The sequence below is a fragment of the Nerophis ophidion genome, linkage group LG07 (genome assembly GCF_033978795.1).
Source record: "Nerophis ophidion isolate RoL-2023_Sa linkage group LG07, RoL_Noph_v1.0, whole genome shotgun sequence".
NCBI classification, from domain to species: Eukaryota; Metazoa; Chordata; class Actinopteri; order Syngnathiformes; family Syngnathidae; genus Nerophis; species Nerophis ophidion.
In genome coordinates, this window is record NC_084617.1 from 76,899,152 (window position 1) to 76,924,196 (window position 25,045).

The 25,045-nt window shown below is 38.9% G+C and overlaps 3 protein-coding genes across 4 annotated transcripts in view; 2 read left to right on the plus strand and 1 right to left on the minus strand.

The window, feature by feature from the left end:
* LOC133556827 (piwi-like protein 2) overlaps positions 1 to 234 on the plus strand; it is a 39,996-nt gene extending 39,762 nt beyond the window's left edge. Inside the window, exon 25 of the transcript XR_009807607.1 lies at positions 14 to 234. The gene's annotated coding sequence lies outside the window, so the exon portion shown is untranslated. The remainder of the gene's footprint in view (positions 1 to 13) is intronic.
* Positions 1 to 25,045, minus strand: part of LOC133556840 (cytoplasmic tRNA 2-thiolation protein 1) — a 627,421-nt gene that overhangs the window by 431,966 nt on the left and 170,410 nt on the right. The gene's annotated exons all lie outside the window — the stretch shown is intronic.
* The window catches only part of LOC133556828 (poly [ADP-ribose] polymerase tankyrase-1-like), a 30,041-nt gene continuing 14,783 nt past the window's right edge, over positions 9,788 to 25,045 (plus strand). Inside the window, exons 1-9 of one of the 2 annotated variants that reach the window (XM_061907134.1) lie at positions 9,788 to 10,296; positions 13,207 to 13,431; positions 13,540 to 13,635; positions 17,335 to 17,371; positions 18,756 to 18,831; positions 23,084 to 23,104; positions 24,446 to 24,540; positions 24,622 to 24,688; positions 24,769 to 24,955. In XM_061907134.1, coding sequence (XP_061763118.1) covers positions 9,846 to 10,296; positions 13,207 to 13,431; positions 13,540 to 13,635; positions 17,335 to 17,371; positions 18,756 to 18,831; positions 23,084 to 23,104; positions 24,446 to 24,540; positions 24,622 to 24,688; positions 24,769 to 24,955 — 1,255 coding nt within the window. In that variant the 5' untranslated portion in view covers positions 9,788 to 9,845. The remainder of the gene's footprint in view (positions 10,297 to 13,206; positions 13,432 to 13,539; positions 13,636 to 17,334; positions 17,372 to 18,755; positions 18,832 to 23,083; positions 23,105 to 24,445; positions 24,541 to 24,621; positions 24,689 to 24,768; positions 24,956 to 25,045) is intronic. The other variant, XM_061907135.1, reaches the window with a different exon arrangement.

Consider the following 25,045-nt stretch of genomic DNA (forward strand, 5'->3'; position numbering starts at 1 on the left):
TTGTTTTGTAGATTTGATGGGTTGGTTTCTTTGTTTTTTAGATTTGATGGTGGTCTTCTTTGTTTTGTAGATTTGATTATGGTCTTAGTAAATAGTTTTGTTGTTCTTATACTGTATGTTCAAAACAAATGTCTTACCCTGTAATAATAAACCAAATACTATTGTGTTCTGTTTATCTGGTAGTATAAACTATTGTTGAGTGTGCTGTAATTAAAGAAGGTTTTTTAAAAAAAAGTAGTCTACCTCTGTCTTGCCTCTGATGAGAGCGGTCGCATTTTTTCCGCTCCCTTCTTCCCTGCTTGCTGTCTTTGTTTTGTTTTTTGAAGCCTCTTTCTTTGCAATGTCCTCCAAATCTAAACATCAGACATGGAACTGATCAGCTGGACTCTCGACTCAATTGACAAAAATCTTTTCGACAAGGAAAAGAGGTTCTGGGGAGCCCGGCTGGCTATAAGGAGAAAAAAATCTACTCCCAAGTGGGCCGGACTGGTAAAATCCCGGTACGATAACTTTAAATAAAGACAACTTCAGATTGTTTTCTTTGTTTAAAAATAGAACAAGCACATTCTGAAATTGTACAAATCATAACATTGTTGTTTGTTTACAGTTATCTATTGCGGCTAACAGTGTTGGGTTAGTTACTTAAAACTAGTTACAGTTACGAGTTACTTTATTTCAAAACTAACTCAGTTACTTACACCAAAAAATAATGCGTCACTGTGAAAAGTAACTAGGCAAAGTTTGGAGTGTTTTCTTTAGCTGGCTTTCCATTTTTATGTGCTCACTGTCCACTGTGTCCAGGAACTTGGAACATGTTTTCGTGCCATTTGATGTTGACGTTTCATGCTAATTAGCTGCCTGAAAGCGGGTGACTCCACTGTAGAAATAGCCTGCATGTCTTGTAGCACACACGCTGCAATGGGTCTATCAATGTCGTCCTGGCTAGCAGTCCCTCTGTTAAAATATTTAGGTGGAGATGAAGTGTGTCTGTCTTTACTAACTTTGTCCAAGCATGTTGCTTTTGTAGCTGTTTCAGCAGATTTAAATTGCTGTTTTGGCCACTCGATGGGATCTTTCATCCAAGACACAACTTACATTTAACTAAAATGTTATTTTCTTTCTTTCTGTTGGCCCTGCGATGAGGTGGCGACTTGTCCAGGGTGTACCCTGCCTTCCGCCCGATTGTAGCTGAGATAGGCGCCAGCGACCCCGAAAGGGAATAAGCGGTAGGAAATGGATGGATGGGTTATTTTCTTTGTGAAGTGAAATATATTTATATAGCACTTTTTCTCTAGTGGCTCAAAGCGCTTTACATAGTGAAACCCAATATATAAGTTAAAGCAGTGTGGGTGGCACTGGCAGCAGGTGGGTAAAGTGTCTTGCCCAAGGACACAACGGCAGTGACTAAGTTAGCAGAAGCGGGAATCAAACCTGCAACCCTCAAGTTGCTGGCACGGCCGCTCTACCAACCGAGTTATACCGCCCCAATAGAAAAGTAGTGAGAATATCTCCACTCGGCTTCGGCTCCGTCATGATGTCTTGTTAGTAAACACACACATACACACACACCTACACTTACACACACACACACCTACACTTACACACACACACACACCTACACTTACACACACACACACACCTACACTTACACACACACACACACGGCGCGCCTCTTCTCCCGCTTGCGAGACAAGAAGATTCAGAATTACAACACCACAGCACTCCAATAAAACACACATCTTCTCAGTTTCTAGCTAATACTGTGTAAAAAAAATAACGCGGTAACGCATCATGTAGTCAGTAACTGAGTTAATGACTATAAAAAATAACGAGTTTGACTACTAGTTACTGCCGAAAATAATGTTGTTACAGTAACGTGTGATGTTAGTCCCAACACTGCTTGTAAATGAGCTTTGGCTCCAAACACTATGATGCATACATTGGAAAACTGTTTCAGATGTCTATGTTTCTGTATCTGTCCCTATTTTAAATCAACCTTTATTTATGAATATATATAAATGTGTGCATTAACCTCACATTAGGCTAATCACTCCTTATGTACTATTGTGGTGACGCCTCTGTATTAAAGGCCTGCTTTAATCCCATGATCAATCTTTTCTAACCACTTTGCTTCTGCTTTCACAATTATTTTGTCTTGTGTTTTTGCTTGTTCTGTACAGTCGATGACATTTGAGGGGAAAATGGCCCCAAAAAAAAAAAAGCTCTGGAATTGCTGACTTCTATCCTGATTTTCTCATTACTTTGCATTTGTTACCTTTTCCTGCACGTTAACTGTGTCTGCATATGTGATATTTATCTACATTTCAATTGTCTTTACTCCTGGCTGCTGCTTGGACTACACAATGTCCAGAAGCTGCTGAATGACTTGATCTGATTGATTGATTGATTGAGACTTGTATCAGTAGATTGCACAGTAAAGTACATATTAGTACAGTACATATTAGTAGATTGCACAGTACAGTACATATTCCGTACAATTGATCACTAAATGGTAACACCCCAATAAGTTTTTCAACTAGTAAATTAATTCCCCCCATAGTTGCAGCAACTTAGCTACTTGTGTTGTCCTGAAGTCAATTGTTAATATTATTGAGATTATCACTTGATAATACTTTTGTATTAGTGACAGCAATGCTTTAATTCGGAGCTAAAGTTGTTTTTATTTACTGTATGCTATAATCGGTATGATAGCAGTTAGATGACGTCACTTCCGTTCATTTCCTTTTGGTTGATTTACGGCAGAGGTGTCCAAAGTGCGGCCCAGGGGCCATTTGCGGCCCCACAGGTCATTTTTTACGGCCCCACGGCACATTATAAAAATACTATGAAAAAAATCAGATAAAACATAAAAAGTGTTATAAAAGAGCCAACAGGTGAAACGTAACAAGAAAATGTTGCAATGTTGACTCTAATAACACAAAGCTGCCATGCAGGCTCTTTCTTTAAAAAATAATAATGAATCAAAATCAATGACATTATGAATTATTGACCTATTCAAGACTCCAATTACGTCACATTAAATATTCCACTTTGAGATATTCTTTGTGGAAAATGTTGTATATTTTGTGTTTGATATGTAAAAAAGTAAGCTTTTTTTTTTTAAAGGCCTAAAACAAAACAAACAAAAAACATAAACAACAGTAAAATGTATAATCTGAAGTTGATATGGAGGTTATTGTGTTAAAAGTAAACAGTTAATAACATTTTAAATTTATTTTTTAACACTTTAATGAGAAGGACCCTTTTGGATCCCCAATCATTTTAGTGTGATTTGTTTTTAAGTGTCATTGCTAAAAAAAAATAATAATAATAATGAATTAATGTCAATGTTGTTATGAGTTATTGATCTTTTTGAGGCTCCAATTATTATATAATATCAAATATTCCACTTGAAAGTTTTATTGGGTAAAAATATTACATATTTTGTTTTTTCCCCAAAAAAACAGTTGTTTTTTTGACAAAAAGAGCATACAACTTAAACTTAATAACGTTATATTGACAGATAATGTTGATCTAAAGATTTAAACCTTGAATAATAATAAAAAATAATAATACTGAATAATGACACATTTTTTATATTTTTTGGACCAAAACCCTTTAGGATCCCCGGGCTCAAGCCTGAGTGGAGGCAAAAATGTATATTTTTTGTACGTATATTGTATTGTTTTTTAACATAAGAAATATCAACTTGCCCCCTGCTTGCTTTGATTTTTCAGTGTGCGGCCCTTGGTGGAAAAAGTTTGGACACCCCTGGTTTCCGGTATTGTTCAGTATCAAGTCGTACATGTTGCGGTGCTCTCCTGTCATATCTGTCGCCCTCCTACACAAAACGGCGAAGAAGCAATGCTGTAAGTTATCTTTAACAAATTAACAACATGTCTGACACGTTAAAAAGTGTAATAGTGCCGATATGTTGAATAGAATTGTCTAATTAGTTCAAGTCATTTAGGCAGGCGGGAGTCTCCCTCTGCTGGACATTTTGGGACATTACAGTTCCATTTTGTATGTCTCAGTAGACCAGGCCTGGGCAGTTATTTGGACTCGGGGGCCACTTTTAGAGAAAACATGTGTCTGGGGGCCGGTATATCTACTTTAGGAACACTAATACAAAACCTCGCAATAATGTCTGATTGAATAAACATTATGACGGACCGCCTTAAAAAAACGGAATGTAATTTTTAAATTTTTCTATGAACGATAAAAGACTGAGGATTGAAAAATATGAATGTCACATACCCCCTTTCCATCGACATATTTTACAATCAAGTGAAATGCAACAAACAGTGAAATATGAACGCAAAGGGTACAAAATAAACCCACCTACAATCTGATCTACTGTATTTCCTTGAATTGCCGCCGGGTATATAGTATGCACCTGCCTAGAATTACTGCCGGGTCAAACCTCGTTTTGCAAAATAATTAGCGCATGCTTAGCATTACCGCAGGCTCAGGATTAACGCCGGGTCAAACTCGTTTCACAAAATAATTAGCATATGCCTACAATTTCCACCGCGTCAAACTCGTCACGTCACGAGTGACACTTCACCTGTCATCATTTTCAAAATGGAGGAGGCTGATTTCAATCATTTGAAATCGCATAAAGGGAAGAAGTTTAAGAGCTATTGAATATGCTAAAAAGAACAGTAAGCAGCTATGTTTTATTAATATACCGTAGCTGCGTGTGTCAAATATGAGTCATTAAATGACTCCCGCTTCCCGCTGGTAGAGGGCGCTAGTGATCCTTCTTGCGACTACTCTGCTGCAGAAGAAGTGACAAGCAGCGATTGTTTATTTTTTCCTCTCGCTTGCACTTTTAACATGGAGGATTACATATCTAAAATAAAACAGTTTTCTAAACTGGACTTTCAATCGAAGCAGGAGGTAATAAAGGAAGATCTCCATCGAGACAGAGAGACTTTTAAAACTGAAGAAAGATAAGGAAGACTTCAATAAACAAGTTTACGATGCTTTTGATCAGAAGGAGCTGCGCATGGACTTCATTTATAAGTAAAGGTAAGACCATAATAACGTTGTTTTTATTAAATGGGTTTTCATGATGGTATCTTTACATCACACTCAAATTTATAAGCGCAGGCCTAAATTTACCGCATGCCTTTGGTAAACGCCGGAGTGAGAAGAGGTTTTAAATTAATTAGCGCCCCGGCGGCAATTCAAGGAAATACGGTATCTGATATTTGCTGAATTTTCCCCAGGGATCAATAAAGTACTTTCTATCCTATTCTATATATTTCACTAAGTTTAGAACTTTGTTGTGAAAATCTCCTTCGGCGTCTGTGGAAACGCTCCCCACCCACACTGCTTGGTGCCTCGTCTGAGCTGCTCTGATGTAGGTTTTCATAGTAACTAATTAGATGACCATAGTAACTAATTAGACTGCAATAGTAACTATTTAGATGACCATAGTAACTAATTAGATGACCATAGTAACTAATTAGAGGACCATAGTAACTAATTAGACTGCAATAGTAACTATTTAGATGACCATAGTAACTAATTAGATGACCATAGTAACTAATTAGAGGACCATAGTAACTAATTAGACTGCAATAGTAACTATTTAGATGACCATAGTAACTAATTAGATGACCATAGTAACTAATTAGAGGACCATAGTAACTAATTAGACTGCAATAGTAACTATTTAGATGACCATAGTAACTATTTAGATGACCATAGTAACTAATTAGATGACCATAGCAAGTAATTAGATGACCATAGTAACTAATTAGACTGCCATAGTAACTAATTAGATGACCATAGTAACTAATTAGACTGCCATAGTAACTAATTAGATGACCATAGTAACTAATTAGATGACCATAGTAACTAATTAGATGACCATAGTAACTAATTAGACTGCCATAGTAACTAATTAGATGACCATAGTAACTAATTAGATGACCATAGTAACTAATTAGACTGCCATAGTAACTAATTAGATGACCATAGTAACTAATTAGACTGCCATAGTAACTAATTAGATGACCATAGTAACTAATTAGATGACCATAGTAACTAATTAGATGACCATTGTAACTAATTAGATGACCATAGTAACTAATTAGATGACCATAGTAACTAATTAGATGACCATAGTAACTAATTAGACTGCCATAGTAACTAATTAGATGACCATAGTAACTAATTAGATGACCATAGTAACTAATTAGATGACCATAGTAACTAATTAGATGACCATAGTAACTAATTAGATGACCATAATAACTAGTATATCATCCACAAGCACAAATTCCAAGCATTGAAAGACTTAGTAAAGTTGAAGACTTAGTGTCATTAGACAAGATGAGTGCACATCATAATGGCAGCTACACTTTCCAACTTAAACATCTAAAAAAAAATGATTTGGGAATGTCCGGCTGGCCAGATTGAAAAGCTTCAAGGGCCGCATGTGGCCCCCAGGCCTTCATTTGCCCAGGTCTGGTGTAGACAAACATGTAAAGAAGCAGTAAGTGTGTTTGTGTCTCTTTGTTCTGTTCAGTTTTTCACCATCTTGTCTATGAAGAAATGTCAAACTTACGAGAAGTTCTCTTCATATTGGTGTTGCTTGGTGTTGAGTCAGGGTTTCTGCACGGCTCACCAGAACACTAAACTACTTCTAGGCCCCATCGAAGCAACAAGCTACAAGGAGAGAAAACAAAATATGGTGAACATACACAGACCTGGTTGACTGAGAACATCCACACATCAAAGAGGAAATCCATGAGGATTATGTTTGTTCATATGAGTCACAATTGGCTAATTGTAGGCAAAACATTGCAGACTGACCAATCAGAGGCAAGATAGGAGTCACACACTCATGTCATGATGATGAGTCCGAGACCGAGGGACGCTTCAAGCTGACGACAAACAAAATATACCCAACTTGAAAATGTCAGAGGAATTCTCTCTTACGGATTAGATTTGTTTTCCTTTAGTGATAAATATGACTTGCAGGAAACTCACAATAATGCTTGTCCTTATAATAGTCTGAGGGTCCAGTCCATAGTGGATCTAACATAATAGTGAGAGAGTCCAGTCCATAGTGGATCTAACATAATAGTGATAGTGGATCTAACATAATAGTGAGAGTCCAGTCCATAGTGGATCTAACATAATAGTGTGAGAGTCCGGTCCACAGTGGATCTAACATAATAGTGTGAGTCCAGTCCATAGTGGATCTAACATAATAGTGTGAGAGTCCAGTCCATAGTGGATCTAACATAATAGTGATAGTCCAGTCCATAGTGGATCTGACATAATAGTGTGAGAGTCCAGTCCATAGTGGATCTAACATAATAGTGAGAGTCCAGTCCATAGTGGATCTAACATGATAGTGTGAGAGTCCAGTCCATAGTGGATCTAACATAATAGTGTCAGAGTCCAGTCCATAGTGGATCTAACATAATAGTGTGAGAGTCCAGTCCATAGTGGATCTAACATAATAGTGAGAGTCCAGTCCATAGTGGATCTAACATAATAGTGAGAGTCCAGTCCATAGTGGATCTAACATAATAGTGAGAGTCCAGTCCATAGTGGATCTAAAATAATAGTAAGAGTCCAGTCCATAGTGGATCTAACATAATAGTGAGAGTCCAGTCCATAGTGGATCTAACATGATAGTGTGAGAGTCCAGTCCATAGTGGATCTAACATAATAGTGTGAGAGTCCAGTCCATAGTGGATCTAACATAATAGTGAGAGTCCAGTCCATAGTGGATCTAACATAATAGTGAGAGTCCAGTCCATAGTGGATCTAACATAATAGTGTGAGAGTCCAGTCCATAGTGGATCTAAAATAATAGTAAGAGTCCAGTCCATAGTGGATCTAACATAATAGTGAGAGTCCAGTCCATAGTGGATCTAACATAATAGTGTGAGAGTCCAGTCCATAGTGGATCTAAAATAATAGTAAGAGTCCAGTCCATAGTTGATCTAACATAATAGTGAGAGTCCAGTCCATAGAGGATCTAACATAATATTGTGAGAGTCCAGTCCATACTGGATCTAACATAATAGTGAGAGTCCAGTCCATAGTGGATCTAACATAATAGTGAGAGTCCAGTCCATAGTGGATCTAACATAATAGTGAAAGTCCAGTCCATAGTGGATCTAACATAATAGTTAGAGTCCAGTCCATAGTGGATCTAACATAATAGTGTGAGAGTCCAGTCCATAGTGGATCTAACATAATAGTGTGAGTCCAGTCCATAGTGGATCTAACATAATAGTGAGAGTCCAGTCCATAGTGGATCTAACATAATAGTGTGAGTCCAGTCCATAGTGGATCTAACATAATAGTGAGAGTCCAGTCCATAGTGGATCTAACATAATAGTGTGAGTCCAGTCCATAGTGGATCTAACATAATAGTGAGAGTCCAGTCCATAGTGGATCTAACATAATAGTGAGAGTGCAGTCCATAGTGGATCTAACATGATAGTGTGAGAGTCCAGTCCATAGTGGATCTAACATAATAGTGTGAGAGTCCAGTCCATAGTGGATCTAACATAATAGTGTGAGTCCAGTCCATAGTGGATCTAACATAATAGTGACAGTCCAGTCCATAGTGGATCTAACATAATAGTGTGAGAGTCCAGTCCATAGTGGATCTAACATAATAGTGTGAGTCCAGTCCGTTGTGGATCTAACATAATAGTGGGAGTCCAGCCCATAGTGGATCTAACATAATAGTGTGAGAGTCCAGTCCATAGTGGATCTAACATAATAGTGTGAGAGTCCAGTCCATAGTGGATCTAACATAATAGTTTGAGAGTCCAGTCCATAGTGGATCTAACATAATAGTGAGAGTCCAGTCCATAGTGGATCTAACATAATAGTGTGAGTCCAGTCAATAGTGGATCTAACATAATAGTGTGAGTCCAGTCCGTAGTGGATCTAACATAATAGTGAGAGTCCAGTCCATAGTGGATCTAACATAATAGTGTGAGAGTCCAGTCCATAGTGGATCTAACATAATAGTGAGAGTCCAGTCCATAGTGGATCTAACATAATAGTGAGAGTCCAGTCCATAGTGGATCTAACATAATAGTGAAAGTCCAGCCCATAGTGGATCTAACATAATAGTGAGAGTCCAGTCCATAGTAAAGCTTCACCTTTGGGAATTTTAAACCAGGAATCACCGTGTGTTTGTGTGGCTAAAGGCTAAAAGCTTCCCACCTGCATCTTTCTACTTTGACTTCTCCATTATTTATTGAAAAAAATGCAAAAGATTCAGCAACACAGATGTCCAGAAAACTGTGGAATTATGCGATTAAAGCAGACTACTTATAGCTTGGATCGGGCTGGAAAATGATGTCCGCTACAACCCGAGACGTCAAACGCACGCGTCATCATAAGCGTCATCATACCGCAACGTTTTCAACAGGATACTTTGCGCGAAATTTAAAATTGCAATTTAGTAAACTAAAGCGGCCGTATTGTCATGTGTTGCAACGTTAATATTTCATCATTGATATATAAACTATCAGACTGCGTGGTGGCTAGTAGTGGCTTTCAGTAGGACTTTAAACAAACTCATCAGTTACTCAGTACTTGAGTATTTTTTTTCACAACATACTTTTTTACTTTTACTCAAGTAGATATTTGGGTGACTACTCCTTACTTTTACTTGAGTAATACATCTGTAAAAAGTAACAGTACTCCTACTTGAGTACAATTTCTGGCTACTTGTGTGAGCCTCCAGTCCAAATAGATTCTACATCCGGGCATTGCAAGGCGAAGCGGAAGTACCCCCACTTTCACCGGAAACGCGGGGCAGCGTTTATTGTTGCTGGTGAGCTGCTGTAATGGCGGTGTCTCGTCGCTCCGCGCAGCAACAACAACAACAACAACAACAACAACAGCAGCTAAATAGCTTACAGTCGCCGCCGAGGAGCAGCTCTCTCTCGGGTGCTCCTTCGGCCGCCCCGCCGATGGCCTCGCTCAGCTCGCCGCTCCAGACCGAGCGGGAATGCATCGAAGGCTCTGCGGCCTCCCCGGACCTGGCAGCCCCGCTCCTCGGCAGCAGCGGCAGCCCCAGCACCAGCACCACCTCCGGGGGCAGCAACGTCTCCAGCCCCGGCTCCGGGGCCGCCAGCCCCGCCGACGTCATAAGCGGAGTCGGCGGCGCCTTCAGGGAGTTGTTCGAGGCCTGTCGCAACGGGGACGTGTCGCGGGTGAAGAGGCTCGTCGACGCCGTCAACGTGAACGCCAAAGACATGGCTGGCCGCAAGTCTACTCCTCTGCACTTTGCTGCGGGTAATGTCGGGCGAGGGGAAGCTAAGCTAGCGCGGTAGTGCTCCGGCTGCTGTTATCCAGTTGGCTTCTGCTTGCTACCGTTTGTCTATGTGACGCAACTTGTTCGGATGCTAACCTGACTCTTTATGTCAACAACCTTTGTTGCTACTTTTATATTTACACTGTCCATCCATCCATTTCTTACCGCTTGTCCGCGGCTCTCAGCTGCATTCGTCATCTACTTAAAGGCCTACTGAAATGAGATTGTCTTATTTAAACGGGGATAGCAGCTCCATTCAATGTGTCATATTTGATAATGTCGCGATATTGCCATATTTTTGCTGAAAGGATTTAGTAGGGAACATCGACGATAAAATTAGCAACTTTCGGTGCTAAGAGAAATGCCCTGTCTCTACCGGAAGTCGCAGACGATGACGTCACATGTTGATGGCTCTGTCTCGCCAAATTTCTCCCCCCCTACCAAAACCCATCCATCCATTTTCTTCCGCTTATTCCCTTTTGGGGTCGCGGGGGGCGCTGGCGCCTATCTCAGCTACAATCGGGCGGCAGGCGGGGTACACCCTGGACAAGTCGGCACCTCATCACAGCCCCTACCAAAATCTTCCCCCCCATTTACTTCCGGGGTCATGATTAATACGGACGTTTTGTTAACGCTATATTATAAAAAAAAATAATAATTACAAACACAAGCTATGGGATGACGCATTTACTTCCGGGGTCACGTTTACTCTTATGTCATCCCATAACTTGTGTTTGTAATTTTTTTTTTAATATAATATAGCGTTGACAAAACGTCTGTATTTTTATAATATAGCATTATGTTTTTATAATATAGCGTTATATTTTTATAATATAGCGTTATATTTTTATAATATAGCGTTAACAAAACGTCTGTATTGATCATTACCCCGGAAGTAAATGGGGGGGAAGGTTTTTGTAGGGAGGAAGAAATTTGGCGTGACACCTCACATATTCACATTGTTTTTAATGGGAGCCTCCAACAAAAAGTGCTATTCGGACCGAGAAAACGACAATTTCCCCATTAATTTGAGCGAGGATGAAAGATTCGTCTTTGAGGATATTGATAGTGACGGACTAGAAAGAAAAAAAAATGCGATTGCATTGGGACTGATCCCGATGTTTTTAGACACATTTACTAGGTTAATTCTGGGAAATCCCTTATCTTTCTATTGTGTTGCTAGTGTTTTAGTGAGTTTAATAGTACCTGATAGTCGGAAGGGTGTGTTGATGCGCAGTGTCTCAGGGGAGTCGACGGCAGCTTTATGGACGACACAAGCTCAGCTTTTCTCTGGTAAGAACTGACTTTTCAACCACAATTTTCTCACCGAAACCTGCTGGTTGACATGTGGTCGGGATCCATGTTCTCTTGACCGCGCTCTGATCCATAGTAAAGTTTCACCTCCAGGAATTTTAAACAAGGAATCACCGTGTGTTTGTGTGGCTAAGGGCTAAAGCTTCCCAACTCCATCTTTCTACTGTGACTTCTCCAATATTAATTGAACAAATTGCAAAAGATTCAGCAACACAGTTGTCCAAAATACTGTGTAATTATGTGATTAAAAACAGACTACTTTTAGCCCTGAGTGGTGCTGGAAGAACATGTCCGCTCCAACCAGTAACGTCAACATAAGCGTCATCATTCCGCGACGTTTTCAACAGGATACCTCGCGGGAAATTTAAAATTGCAATTTAGTAAACTAAAAAGGCCGTATTGACATGTGTTGCAATGTTAATATTTCATCATTGATATATAAACTATCAGACTGCGTGGTGGCTAGTAGTGGCTTTCAGTAGGTCTTTAATAACAACTAATTGGTATGTAAAAAAAAAAGGCAAACTTCTCACTTCTTTTAGGCCAGTGTTTTTCAACCTTTTTTGAGCCAAAGCACATTTTTTTATCGAAAAAATGTTGAGGAACACCACTAGCAGAAAACATTAAAAAAACAACAACTCAGCAGCCAATATTGACAGTAAAAAGTCGTTCTCGCAATTTTTGGATATGACTTTAAAGCATAACCAAGCATGCATCGCTACAGCTCTTGTCTCAAAGTAGGTGTACTGTCACCACCGGTCACATCACACCTTGACTTATTTGGAGTTTTTTGGTGTTTCCCTGTGTTCTTCTTTTGTGCTTCTATCTTGTTGTTGATTGTCATGTGCGGATGTACTTTGTGGACGCCATCTGCTGCTCCACACGCTGTAAGTCTTTGCTGTCGTCCAAAATTCTGTTTTTGTTTACTTTTGCAGAGCCATCCTGAAGCTTCAATGCCTTTTCTTAGTGCCATTCGCGTTCTTGTTTATTTTTGGTTTAAGCATTAGATAGCTTTTTACCTGCACATTGTGATCACGACAAACCATCGCCTCACACGACGTGTTACCGACATCTATAAAGCAATTAGCTACCAGCTGCCACCTACTGCTATGCAAGAGTATTACGCAGTTACTCTTCCAAGCTCTGGACAGCACGGACACTCAACAACAACACATGATTCTAATTAATGGCTTGCAAAGAATATTTTTAACCCACAAAAGTGAAACTACATAATCTCCCACGGGACACCGGTCTGTATCTCACGGTGTGCCGCGGCACAGGGGTTGATAAAACACTGATCTATGTGACGCAACGTGAAGACTTGTTAAAATGCTAACCTGAAGCTTTATTAGAGCAGATGTCAACAACGTTTGTAGCTAGTTTATAATTATCCTGTCATGTTCTTCAAAACAACTAATTGGTTTGTATACAATACTACTTACTGTCTGGCTAACTTCTCGCTATTTCTAGTCTATCCATAGTTCACCCAATTTTTGGTCCGTTGGAATCCATTTTCTTTAGATACATCCTTATCATGATCAATGCTAAATAAGTAATTGCATTTGTCGTTATTTCAGGGTTTGGAAGGAAAGATGTAGTGGAGCATCTCCTACAGACAGGGGCCAATGTCCATGCCAGGGATGATGGAGGACTAATCCCCCTGCACAATGCCTGCTCCTTTGGCCATGCAGAGGTTGTGGGCCTCCTCCTGTGTCAGGGTGCAGACCCCAACGCCAGAGATAACTGGAACTACACTCCTCTACACGAGGCTGCCATCAAGGGAAAGATAGATGTGTGCATAGGTAAAGTTATTCTAACTTTAATTTGTTGAAATTACACTGGTTAGGTGCTGTGTGGACCAAGACTAAACCGCTGCAAAAGCTTTGAAAATGTTTTTCTTGGTTTCCCAGTGTTACTCCAGCATGGTGCTGATCCTAACATACGTAATACTGATGGAAAGTCAGCTCTGGATCTGGCTGACCCTTCCGCCAAGGCCGTACTAACAGGTTAGTCCCCCACATGCACTGTACACCTGACTTAGTCTGCTACCATTTACAATTTCATATTTACATTCAAAAATGTTCTGAGAATCAGAATTTTTTTTTTAGTATTGTATTTTCTGGACCATAGGGTGCACCGGATTATAAGGCACACTGCCGATGAGCGGGTCTTTTCAGGCTTATTTTTTTTACAAAAGGCGCACCAGATTATAAGGCGCATTAAAGGGTCATAGTATGATTTTTAATGGTTCTTTGGTCACAATGTTGCACAGGTTATATTTTTCAAACCATCTTCAAGTCGCTTTCCGACAGTCGCTTCAGGATGCACAGTGTCTTCTCCCCGTCATCTTTGTTGTAGCGGTGTAGCGTGCAAGGACGGGAGTGGAAGAAGTGTCAAAAGATGGAGCTAACTGTTTTAACGACATTCAGACTTTACTTCAATCAACAACGAAGCAGCATCTCCTCATCCGTGGCTCACTTGTGCAACATCAACGCTGGAAAAGTGTCCCCTGAAAAACCGTCTGACCGGAACTCTCTAATAACTATAGTTCCTAGGTTGAATAATGTAAACACACCACACCGGCATGTTTTAGCGCTTTCATAGCAAGTCTACTGACAGATATTAGTTAGAAATGTACGCTACTTCATATTACAAACGGCAACAGCAAAGGATGAATGTCTCATGACAATAAGATTTACAGATAATAAGACTACAATGGCCGAGGCGCGCACATTTTCAGGACTTATGCAGATCCCAAATACACATTAGCAAGTACTAAAAGGTAAGAGAAGTTGGTTTTACATAATATTACAAAACAGTATGCCAGATAATGTCTGCTATTGGGTGCCATTTGGTGGTCTTTATACACACACCATAATAACACTGGCATGTCTGTCTACGGTAGCCGTTATGCAATCCATCAAGCGGTGCGGCTTCAAAGTCGTTCTAAAACATGACATATTTCTGAGCGCCGTGCATAATGTTCTTTATTCTCAATGGAACATTTAAAGTTTTGGTGTTTACTGGCATGTTGCAGTGTATCTCTTATGTGTGACTGCCATCTACCGGTCATGCTTATCATTTCACCATGTATGAAATAAAATAGCTTTGAGGTCAGTAAGCACAACCAGAACTATTTCGTACATTAGGTGCACCAGGTCATAGGGCGCACTGTTGATTTTTGACAAAATGAAAGGATTTTAAGTGCGCCTTATAATCCGAAACATTTGGTAGTGTGCTAACACAATCGCAGAGGTTGCAACCTCAATTAATATTTCCATGTCACTAAAGGTGAATTGCACTTTTTTTTTATTATTTCGCCTATGATTTACAATCTTTCTGTGAGATAACAACACGTTTATATATTTTATTTACATTGTAACTCGTAAACCTCTAAAAAACATCCAAAACCCTCCATCAGCGTTATATATATATATATATATATATATATATATATATATATATATATATATATATTCAATATATGCTGTTAGGAGTACAACGATTAGTCGACATTGTTGACAATAAAAAGTTTTGCCGACAACAGTTGTGACGTCATGGCTCGTATTTTCTGGAGGGAAGCGGGTCCGTGCCGCCACTCACTAAAACTTCACAAGTGCAGACATTTAAAGTGTGAGAACATTTCCTCCTATTCTTGTTAAAACATGAATACGTTGCTCATTTTGCAAAGCGGACCTTGTTTTTTATGGCAGCACGTCTGTGATTCACGAGCATTTAAAGCGGAGGCATGATTTTGGACATATTAGCCTGCTAACAAGTGTGAGACGAAGTTGTGTGAAAAAGAACTTACTATTATTTTATCCATATTCAGTGGCAGCTATTCTGTGTCTACATCAATTCAAGTACTTTTTAAAGCAGTTTCAATTTGCAATGCAATAAAAAACGCTTAATCGATACGATTCTTTACATTGAGTCTATTAGAGTGCTTAAACTGCCAGGAGTTATTCAATGGTCAACATACCAGTAAATATTTTCTTTTTATCATATCATATCAACTTTATTTTGATAGAGTTAGATTTGGTGTTTTTGTTTTTTGGGGTTATTTTAACTTTTTTTTTTTTAAATAATATTATTTGTTTGTTTGTTTTTTTAGCATTTTGCCTTTCTTTTAATTGGATATTTTAATAGACACTTTAGTTTTTGTGACAGCTCAATGAGCAGCACAGTTACAGTGTAATTAAATATTCATGAATTGATTAGTCATTTTTGTTGTTTGTAAGCACATGCCTAAAATAACCCAAGTTGCATTTAAAAGTCAATTAGAGCCAAGATCGTTAAGATAGTCGATGACTTGTCGACTATCAAAATAGTTACATGCTGTAAGTAGACAGGTAATGTAACACACACATTTATAATAACATTTAAAGTTTACATATGTTGGTAATTTTTAGCATACAATGGCGTATCAATTTCAAATATGCATCACAATATTCACTTTTTCCTACAACGACGACTAATCATGGCAGATTTCATAAGAAACGACGACTACTACTTTTGGACAAATGATGATCCAAAAGCTGATCTTTTTGAGCCTGAATGTAAGGAGGATGAGCCCTTGATAAGTTAAAGTTAAAGTACCAATTATTGTCACACACATACTAGATGTGGCGAAATTATTCTCTGCATTTGACCCATCACCCTTGATCACCCCCTGGGAGTTGAGGGGAGCAGTGGGCAGCAGCGGTGCCGCGCCCGGGAATCATTTTTGGTGATTTAACCCACAATTCCAACCCTTAATGCTGAGTGGTTAGTAGGGAGGTAACGGGTCCCATTGTTATAGTCTTTGGTATGACTCGGACGGGGTTTGAACTCACGACCTACCGATCTCAGGGCGGACACTCTAACCACTAGGCCACTGAGTAAGTAAGCAGATCCAGCAGTAGCACTTGTGTTACGTGCTAAACAAGAAATACAATCTAAGAACATAAAACAATCTCTTCCTGTTCAATGTCTGCTCTCACTGGGATGCAGACTATTTGGATGTTCATATCTTCCTTTTTAGATGAAGAATTATTCATAATCGTCACACAAGTAAAAAAAAAAAATTAAATAAACGTCTTTTCACTTCTTTTTTTGCCTTCTCCGGGTGTAAGTTGAATGTCAAAGTTGACCGACTTCTCGGTTTATTGCTACAACCTTCTACTACACAGGTGAGAGGTATAATTAGTAATCTAGCATGAACTTTTACCAACTTAAAGGCGACACAGCAGCTCACTGGTTCAGTATATCAATAGCTGCATAAGCTAGTTACCTTTCTGTGATCACTGTGCTGCTAAAAGTAGTTCCTCGTTGTTAGCGCTCATAATAACCATATTGCTCATACTTGATTAATATTCAGGTCAAGAGATGTAAATGGAGTCATGTTGGTGTTTTTGGATGTTTTGAGCGCTTTATGAGCGCAATATGTTACTCCCATTAAGCTGCAACGTTTGTCACCTCCTATTTGCAGTATATTACAAATTAGAAAGCATATAAAAATGAAAAACACGTGTTTTTGTCTTGCATAGGGATTGTGAATGATATACATTTAAAAAAAAAAAGTGCAACTCCCCTTTAAAATCCACAGTGGTTCTGTCTCTGAAAATTTTCTTTTTTCTTTTGTGGTTGAAGTTGTTTTTTATTTTTCAGTTTTAGCAAATATTATTTGCGTGGCTTCACCTAATCTGTAGCTTTATCCCAAACAGGTGAATACAAGAAAGACGAGCTCCTGGAAGCAGCAAGGTGAGTGTCTTTTCTAGGGCGGGAAAAAGTACCTGCTAGGCCACTGCCCACCACAAAAAATGAGGTATCCATCAACTAACTGTGTATATCCATATACACCTGCCAAATAATTTCACAATTATGACCTCCATTGCAGCAAATACATTACATTTCTTACGAGTAAGCAAGCATGAGCAGACTGGAAGGCATGCGATACAATAGAAGGAATAAATGCTTCATAAACATTGACAGAAGTCTAGACGGAACCAGGTTACATCATCAAGTAAGCAGCTATTACCAGCAAATGAACAAGTAGATTGCTAACAGACTGGTGAGAGGATAATTGACCAGTGCTGTATTGCAGTCATAAACATGATCAAGCCATGTGTCAGTAGTGTCCATGGCAAAAGTGATATCAATATATGATCAGTACCAGAGGTCAAAATTTACATTTTTACACCATTATTTTTTTGTACTTTTAGCTATCATTTATAAATTCAGGGAATAAGTCCTTGGATGTTTTTTAAGGGCAAAAACCAAAGGTAAATTATTAGTAAACTAACTTTTGTTACCTCAGTATTATTGACTTCATTTTGCTTAAACAACTATGTAATTAGAAACAAGAATAGTGATTTTTTTAGATATTGTGTTGGTATTGTTACATTGCTGCCCTGTGTTTTATTTTTTTTGCTTTGTAATTGTGATTAAATGTACAATCAATACTCTATTCTGTACACTGCTGCTGGAATTGTAATTTTCCTGAAGGAGTCAATAAAGTACTATCTATCCAATATTAATCTATTTCAGTCATTGTTAATCAGAATCGGCAGCATAAAGCCTTTCTTTTTTGGTGATTTTTTTGTGTAGTTTAAACAGTTAGGTTGTCAGACAAAAGTAGAACTTGTCTAACTCACATGAGAAGTAAGATTAATGTTTGTTGTAATTCTTCCAAAATGAATTTAAGTTTCTGACTTTATTCAACTGTATATCTTGATAATATACCTTGTCAACTACTCTAAATGTCTCAAAAACATTTATCATATTTGTATACAAGTCAGGTCTATATTATATTTTTGTACAATATTTTGCTGCTGATGACTCATTCTCGTAAGAGTGGGTTTTTAGCACAGAATGAGCAAATCCATGAAATATGACCACATGACTTTAATGTTAATAGCATGGTTACACTAAGCACAAAAAGAATATACAGTACAAGACAAATGTTTACAGTTAATTTTATCGTGCGTTTGTGCATTTTATTTCTCGGGAAGGCAAATGGATTTGTACAGATTTGGTGGAATGGTCCACATAGTTTGGATAGATCTCTACAAATGAAATGATGTATTATCGCCAATTAGCTTTACATTATGAAATTCAATTGTATTTTTTTTTTTTTGTATTGCAGGAGTGGAAATGAGGAAAAACTAATGGCTTTACTGACTCCATTGAATGTCAACTGCCATGCCAGTGATGGCCGAAAGGTAAATCTAATATCAAATAAGCCTAAAACAGATGTCATGACGCCCTTGATACAATGTGATATGTGGGCTTGCAACCCTAATACTGTACATGGAGTTTGGGGGGTAGGGGGTAAAAGCCTTGTGACACAGCAGGGGTTGTATATATGTCTAACTGTATGTTCATAAACAGGTTAGCTTTATATTTATTCAAAATGTGTATTCTATCTGCTCACATCATAACATCTGATAATTTAGCTGTTTAGACTTTCTTCTCCTGTTGTATTGACTGTATTCACACTCACAACTGCTATAAGATGTTGAATGGTTCTCAGAGGATGTCATTTCAACATACCATCAGTCAACTATCCATCCATCCATCCATTTCCTACTGCTTATTCCCTGCGGGGGGCGCTGGTGCCTATCTCACCTACAATCGGGCGGAAGGCGGGGTACACCCTAGACAAGTCGTCAGTCAACTAGGGTTGTAGTAATAAAGTAGCGCAGTACTAATTAATTAAAAACAGTACTATACTGCTTCTGAAAAATCCAGATACATTTTTTCCCCCAGACATGATGACGCGGCGTTGTCACATCGTGACCATCCATCCATTTTCTACCGCTTATTCCCCTTTGGGGGCGCTGGTGCCTATGTCAGCTACAATCGGGCAGAAGGCGGGGTATCTGGGGATAGGTTGATTGGCAACACTAAAATAAGTAAATTGGTCACATCGTGCCCTTGCTGGTAAAATGAGCAGACACGCATATTAGCCAGCACAGAGTGCTTACAATCTAAAAGTGTGGAGATAGAAAATGGAGAATGGACGCAATTGGAGTTAAAGGGGAACTGCACTTTTTTGGGAATTTCGCTTATCGTTCACATTCATTATGAAAGACATGACGACTGATGGATTTTTTAAAATGCACTCTAAATATTAAATGCGATCAAAAGTCCACTTACTATGACGCCTGTGGGAGCCGTTCAATTCTGCCTATAGAGCAGGGGTCGGGAACCTTTTTGGCTGAGAGAACCATACAAGCCAAATATTTTTAAAAGTATTTCCATTAGAGCCATATCATTTTTTTTAAAGACTGAATACAACTAAATGCCTGCATTTTTAAGTAAGACCAACATTTTTAGAGTATAATAAGTCTCTTATTTTTTTTATACACTGTTATTCTGAAGCTAACCAACAATAAATAAAAAACTTCTTACCATTAATGCGACTTCTTGAACAGGTGCCGTAGTAACCGGATGGATGGATTAAAATGCATGAGAATGTTTTATATTTTGAATGTTATTCCTACACTGTGATTACCGGAGGAATTATTCATGACTCACCGTAATAAGCAATGTCCACTAAGATTTATCTGAGAACCAGATTCAGTCATCAAAAGAGCCACATCTGGCTCTCGAGCCATAGGTTCCCTACCCTGCTATAGAGCCTCTAAAAACATGTAACACCTCCGTTAGGGTTTTGTATACATGATTTAAGTATATATGTAATGTAGTAACAAGCACATTTATAATACTTTAATGCTAACGTATTTTGATCATTTTAAGGATACGCGGCGCATTACTTTAAAAAAACGCATCACAACGCTTTTTTTTAAATCCATCCATTCATTTCTATCGCTTGTCCCTTTTGGAGTCGCGGGGGGTGCTGCAGCTTATCTCATCATCTATTATAGCTGCTCACTGCAGATTTTGAGAACCAACAAGCATAAAAAAAACACCACTTACTGCTGGGATGTTCATATATTCCCATTTAGGGGAAGAATGACTCACAATTCTCCTAAAGAAACAGGGCGGGGGAGCGGCGGGGAACAGGCGCTTTTAGGGTTGCTCTTGCCAGTTTCAACTCCTATATGGCCGTCAAAGTGTCCTAACTTGTCGGAATCCCTACTCACACGGTACCACGACAATATTGGTATTGTAACAACCCAAATCTCAATATAGATCTACCGTACATGATCTCCCCATAATAATTGTTCCATACTTTTGCGGCAGCTAAATGTTTTAATCTACCATATACTTGACAATTATTTTGTCTTTCCTGGAATTGTATTTTTCTTTGTGAAAAAATGTAATGAAAGATGGATTGAAGTAATGTAATCATGACATATGGATTATGTCGTTTTTTTTATTTGCTTTTCATTGCTATGTCATATAGAGCAGTATTCCCCAACCACTGGGCCGCAGAAGAATTTTTTATAAAAAAAATTAAAAATGTATTTTTTTATTAAATCAACATAAAAAACACAATATACACTTACAAATAGTGCACCAACCACAAAAAACTCCCTTTTTCATGGCAAAGAAGAAAAAAAAAAGGGAAAAAAAAGGACACCCCCCCCCGGGCCGCGGGACAAATTATTAAGCGTTGACCGGTCCGCGGATACAAAAAGGTTGGGGACCACTAATATAGAGGACTTTTTAAATGACTTCTAAGAAGTCCCCCTCTATAAGGTTGGTTTTATAGTTTATTCACATGCGTTCTCCCAACCTTGTAGCAGTACTGTGTTTCCTTCTCCATAGCAGGTGTTCCAGAAGCACCAGTGATAGGTGAAAGTTAGCCAAACAGCTGCCACCGACTTTAAATACCAGTTTAAATATTTATAACCACTCCCAAACCTTTTTACATTTTAATTATGATCTATATGAATATTGTATGTATTTAACGTCCACGCTGCTCTCACACACACTTATTAATACATCGACACTCTTAAAACACTTAATACATCCCATGACCAATGTCATTTTAACAGGAAAACTTCAATGGTTCCTTAAATCTTTATGTAGTCAATAGTACTTTTCAAATCTGTGATGCAGTAAACTGTGACCTGGCAAGGGAACGTCGTGTTTAACATTAAAGTAAAGCCAGTGTGGGCACTCGCCAGTAAAAATATTGTAGCATCCAGGCAGAGGCACATACACTATGTAAGTATTTTTCTGATTTTATTGCCAAGCTCAGCATGCCAACAGCAATGCTCAGTTCCACCTTGTGAGCACAAGTTTCTACACGTTTTTCCAGTAGCAACAGTTCCTCATTATAGACCAATCACACTCAAGCCAATGGATATTGACAAACACCACACACTCAGTGTTTCGCATACGATCATGATGTTTCTGGGGCAGGGTTGAAAGTCATCAACTACTTAGTGTGATTGGCCATCATGGAACACTCAGTGTGTGTCACTTTCTGGTTTGTATGTCTTAACCTTATTTCACTTCATGACTGACATCTTGTGCTGATTTTAAATATTATGTAGACACCATTGTTTATCTGCTATGTCAGAGGACTGAATTGGATTGACGAACACAAACAATCCCATTTTAATTGTGGAAGACCAACCTTGATTTAGATGCGTGTAAAAGAAACACTAAACTGTAAACCCCAGCATTACAATACAGTGAGGTCATTACAATATGTAATTAGTTATGATGAGGGTGATAAATGAATTGTTCAACACCAATAAAGTATGTAAGTAATGACGACGATGATGCCAAAGTAATGCACAGCAGGCATGTCGTGGCTCAGATGGTCGTTTAGAAACTTGAAGGTTTCTGGTACGAATCCAGCTTCTGCCATCTGAGTCATTCTGGTTGTGTCCTTGGGCACCTTTCACCCACCTTTCTCCCATGTGCCCCCCACACTGGTACGGGGGACTACAGATGGAAATGGGCAACTATGCTATAATCTGTTTGTAGAGCAGATTTTTTTCATTAAAGAGCACTGTTTTATGTAAATAAATAAAAAGATAAACTGCAAAGTAGAACATTACAACTTGGCAGGGGGTCCCTCCTCAGCATCCACATATTTTTCCACTAATACCTTAAGAGACGTCTTATTTCTTGCAGCAGGTACAAATTATCTGTGAAAAATTTAGCAAATTGTGATTTTTTTTTGTGCTATAAAATAAATGGGCTCCAAAAAAAGAGAATGCAAAGCGGAGACGGAGGAAGAAACCCTGTATAATCACCACAAGCTGCTTTCATTCATTGTGTACTCTGCCCTGTCTTTCTTCAATGTATATTTGTTGTGGGATTAAGCAGCGTTGAAAATACAACCATGGAGAACTTTCTCACCCTACAGCTGTTTAGCCCCAATTTCCCAATTTTCAGCTAATCAGTGGTGATGACTAGGCCTTGAAGTTGTGTTTAGTCAGACTTTAGAGGGGAGAATAGATTTATCTGTGACCCGATGCTGTCATTTTGTAATTTTTTTTTTTTCGTTTTGTTTTCCGTGTGACTCTGGCAACATTTGTCGATCAGTCAACATCTCAAAAAATGCTGGTAAGTTGACCTTGATAACAGCCACTTGATTGATGCACTGTTGTGATCTTTTTTTCCTTTTTAATCCATTGTTTTATTTGACCAATAAGATGGCTGTCACTCGTTTAATTGCACATCACGGGTGTGTGGGTCACTCATGTATCCCACCCTGATGCTCCTCTGTGTGTGTGCGGGTTAGTGTGCGCGAGTGGCATGTGAGTGACTTTTGTTTGTGTCAAAGATTTAAAAAAAACCCCATCTTTTTACATTTGGAGAGGAGCTCAGTTTTTCACTGCCTGCCTTCTTAAGCATCTGTCTTCTCTTTTTTTTTTTTTTTTTTTTTTTTTTTTTTTTTTTAAACACTCACCCACACTTTTATTCAGTCAGTTTTCACACCGTATCTGACCTTTTTGATTTTGTCTTATTGACATGATTTCTGACTATTACTCATGCATGACCAAAGGCTCGCCCCTCTTTGCATTTTGTCAAGCAATTATGTCTGGTGAAATTTCTGTGTTATTCCCCATCCCTTGATAAGTTGGTCAGTATGCAGGAATGACTCTCACCTGTTTCTCGACTGCAATGCTTTCCTTCTTGTCAATGATTTCTGACTGCTTGCCATCCTGCACTCAACAAATCCATTGCACAGCAGACTCTGTCACCTAGGAGATGCAGTTTGATTTGATTTTCTTTTTCCCCCTAAATATCCCTGCATGGAATGTGCATTTAGAATAACTTATGTTATTGTAAGCTTCATTTTTGCAACATTGAAAAAGTGACAATTTCACTTGCTTGGACTAACATTTTATTTTCTTGGCTGATAATGGTTGTTCTTGATGTACATGCTTTTACAGTGGGGATTTGATCAAATCCAGATTAGAATTAGTTAATTGATAGCGTAATCAATTTAACTTTAGATAGGATATAATGAGAAGGTAGTGATGTAATTGATGCTTTTATTCATGGTTCTGGATAGCAGACAGGAAGCAGTCACTCTTCCCTAACCGTAACATCAATCAGTCCATTTTTATGATTAGACACAGGTATGCTCTTTCTTGTCACTACCAAATGTTCAGCTTCATGTAGGACAGTTGTTACAAATCAATAATGAGATTAGTCTTCACTCATTTGTGACAAAATATTGAGACAGCAGATTAGGTTTGATGTTTTGTTTTGTCCACTCCTATGTTGACTTTGCGCCGTTCACCATTCATCTGCAGCTCAGAGCTCACTAGCCCAATCTCATTGGCTCTGGCCCTAATCAGCTGCTTGCTCTTTTGGCCATCGAAGGCAGCACTCAGCCAAGTAGCCACCCAGCCATGTTTTCTTGCAGGTGCGTTAACAAGTTGTGCTCTCTTACAGTCAACTCCTCTCCACCTGGCGGCCGGCTACAACCGAGTGCGCATTGTCCAACTCCTTCTTCAGCATGGAGCTGATGTTCACGCCAAGGACAAGGGGTGAGGGCTACAATGCAGACCTTCTTGAACATTTGTATTCATAATTCCGGACGTGCTTAACCCCTAAACTTGTTACTTCAGCGGCCTGGTTCCTCTACACAATGCTTGTTCCTACGGTCATTTTGAGGTTACTGAGCTTCTGCTTAAGGTATATTTCCTTTCAAAATATATCAATGTGTAAAGACGAGCTTGTGTGATTCTATTGTGTCAACGCTTTCCCTGCTTCAGCATGGCGCCTGTGTCAATGCTATGGACTTGTGGCAGTTCACTCCTCTCCATGAGGCAGCATCCAAGAACCGTGTAGAGGTTTGCTCCTTGCTGCTGAGCCACGGTGCCGATCCCACCCTGCTCAACTGCCACAGCAAGAGTGCTGTGGACATGGCCCCCACCCCAGAGTTAAAGGAGAGACTGACCTGTGAGTCCTATTAAGCACAAAACCAGAAATACATGTTTGCCATTTAAAGTGTTTTTGTTATAGTTGTTGGTGTCTTACCATTGTCCTTCC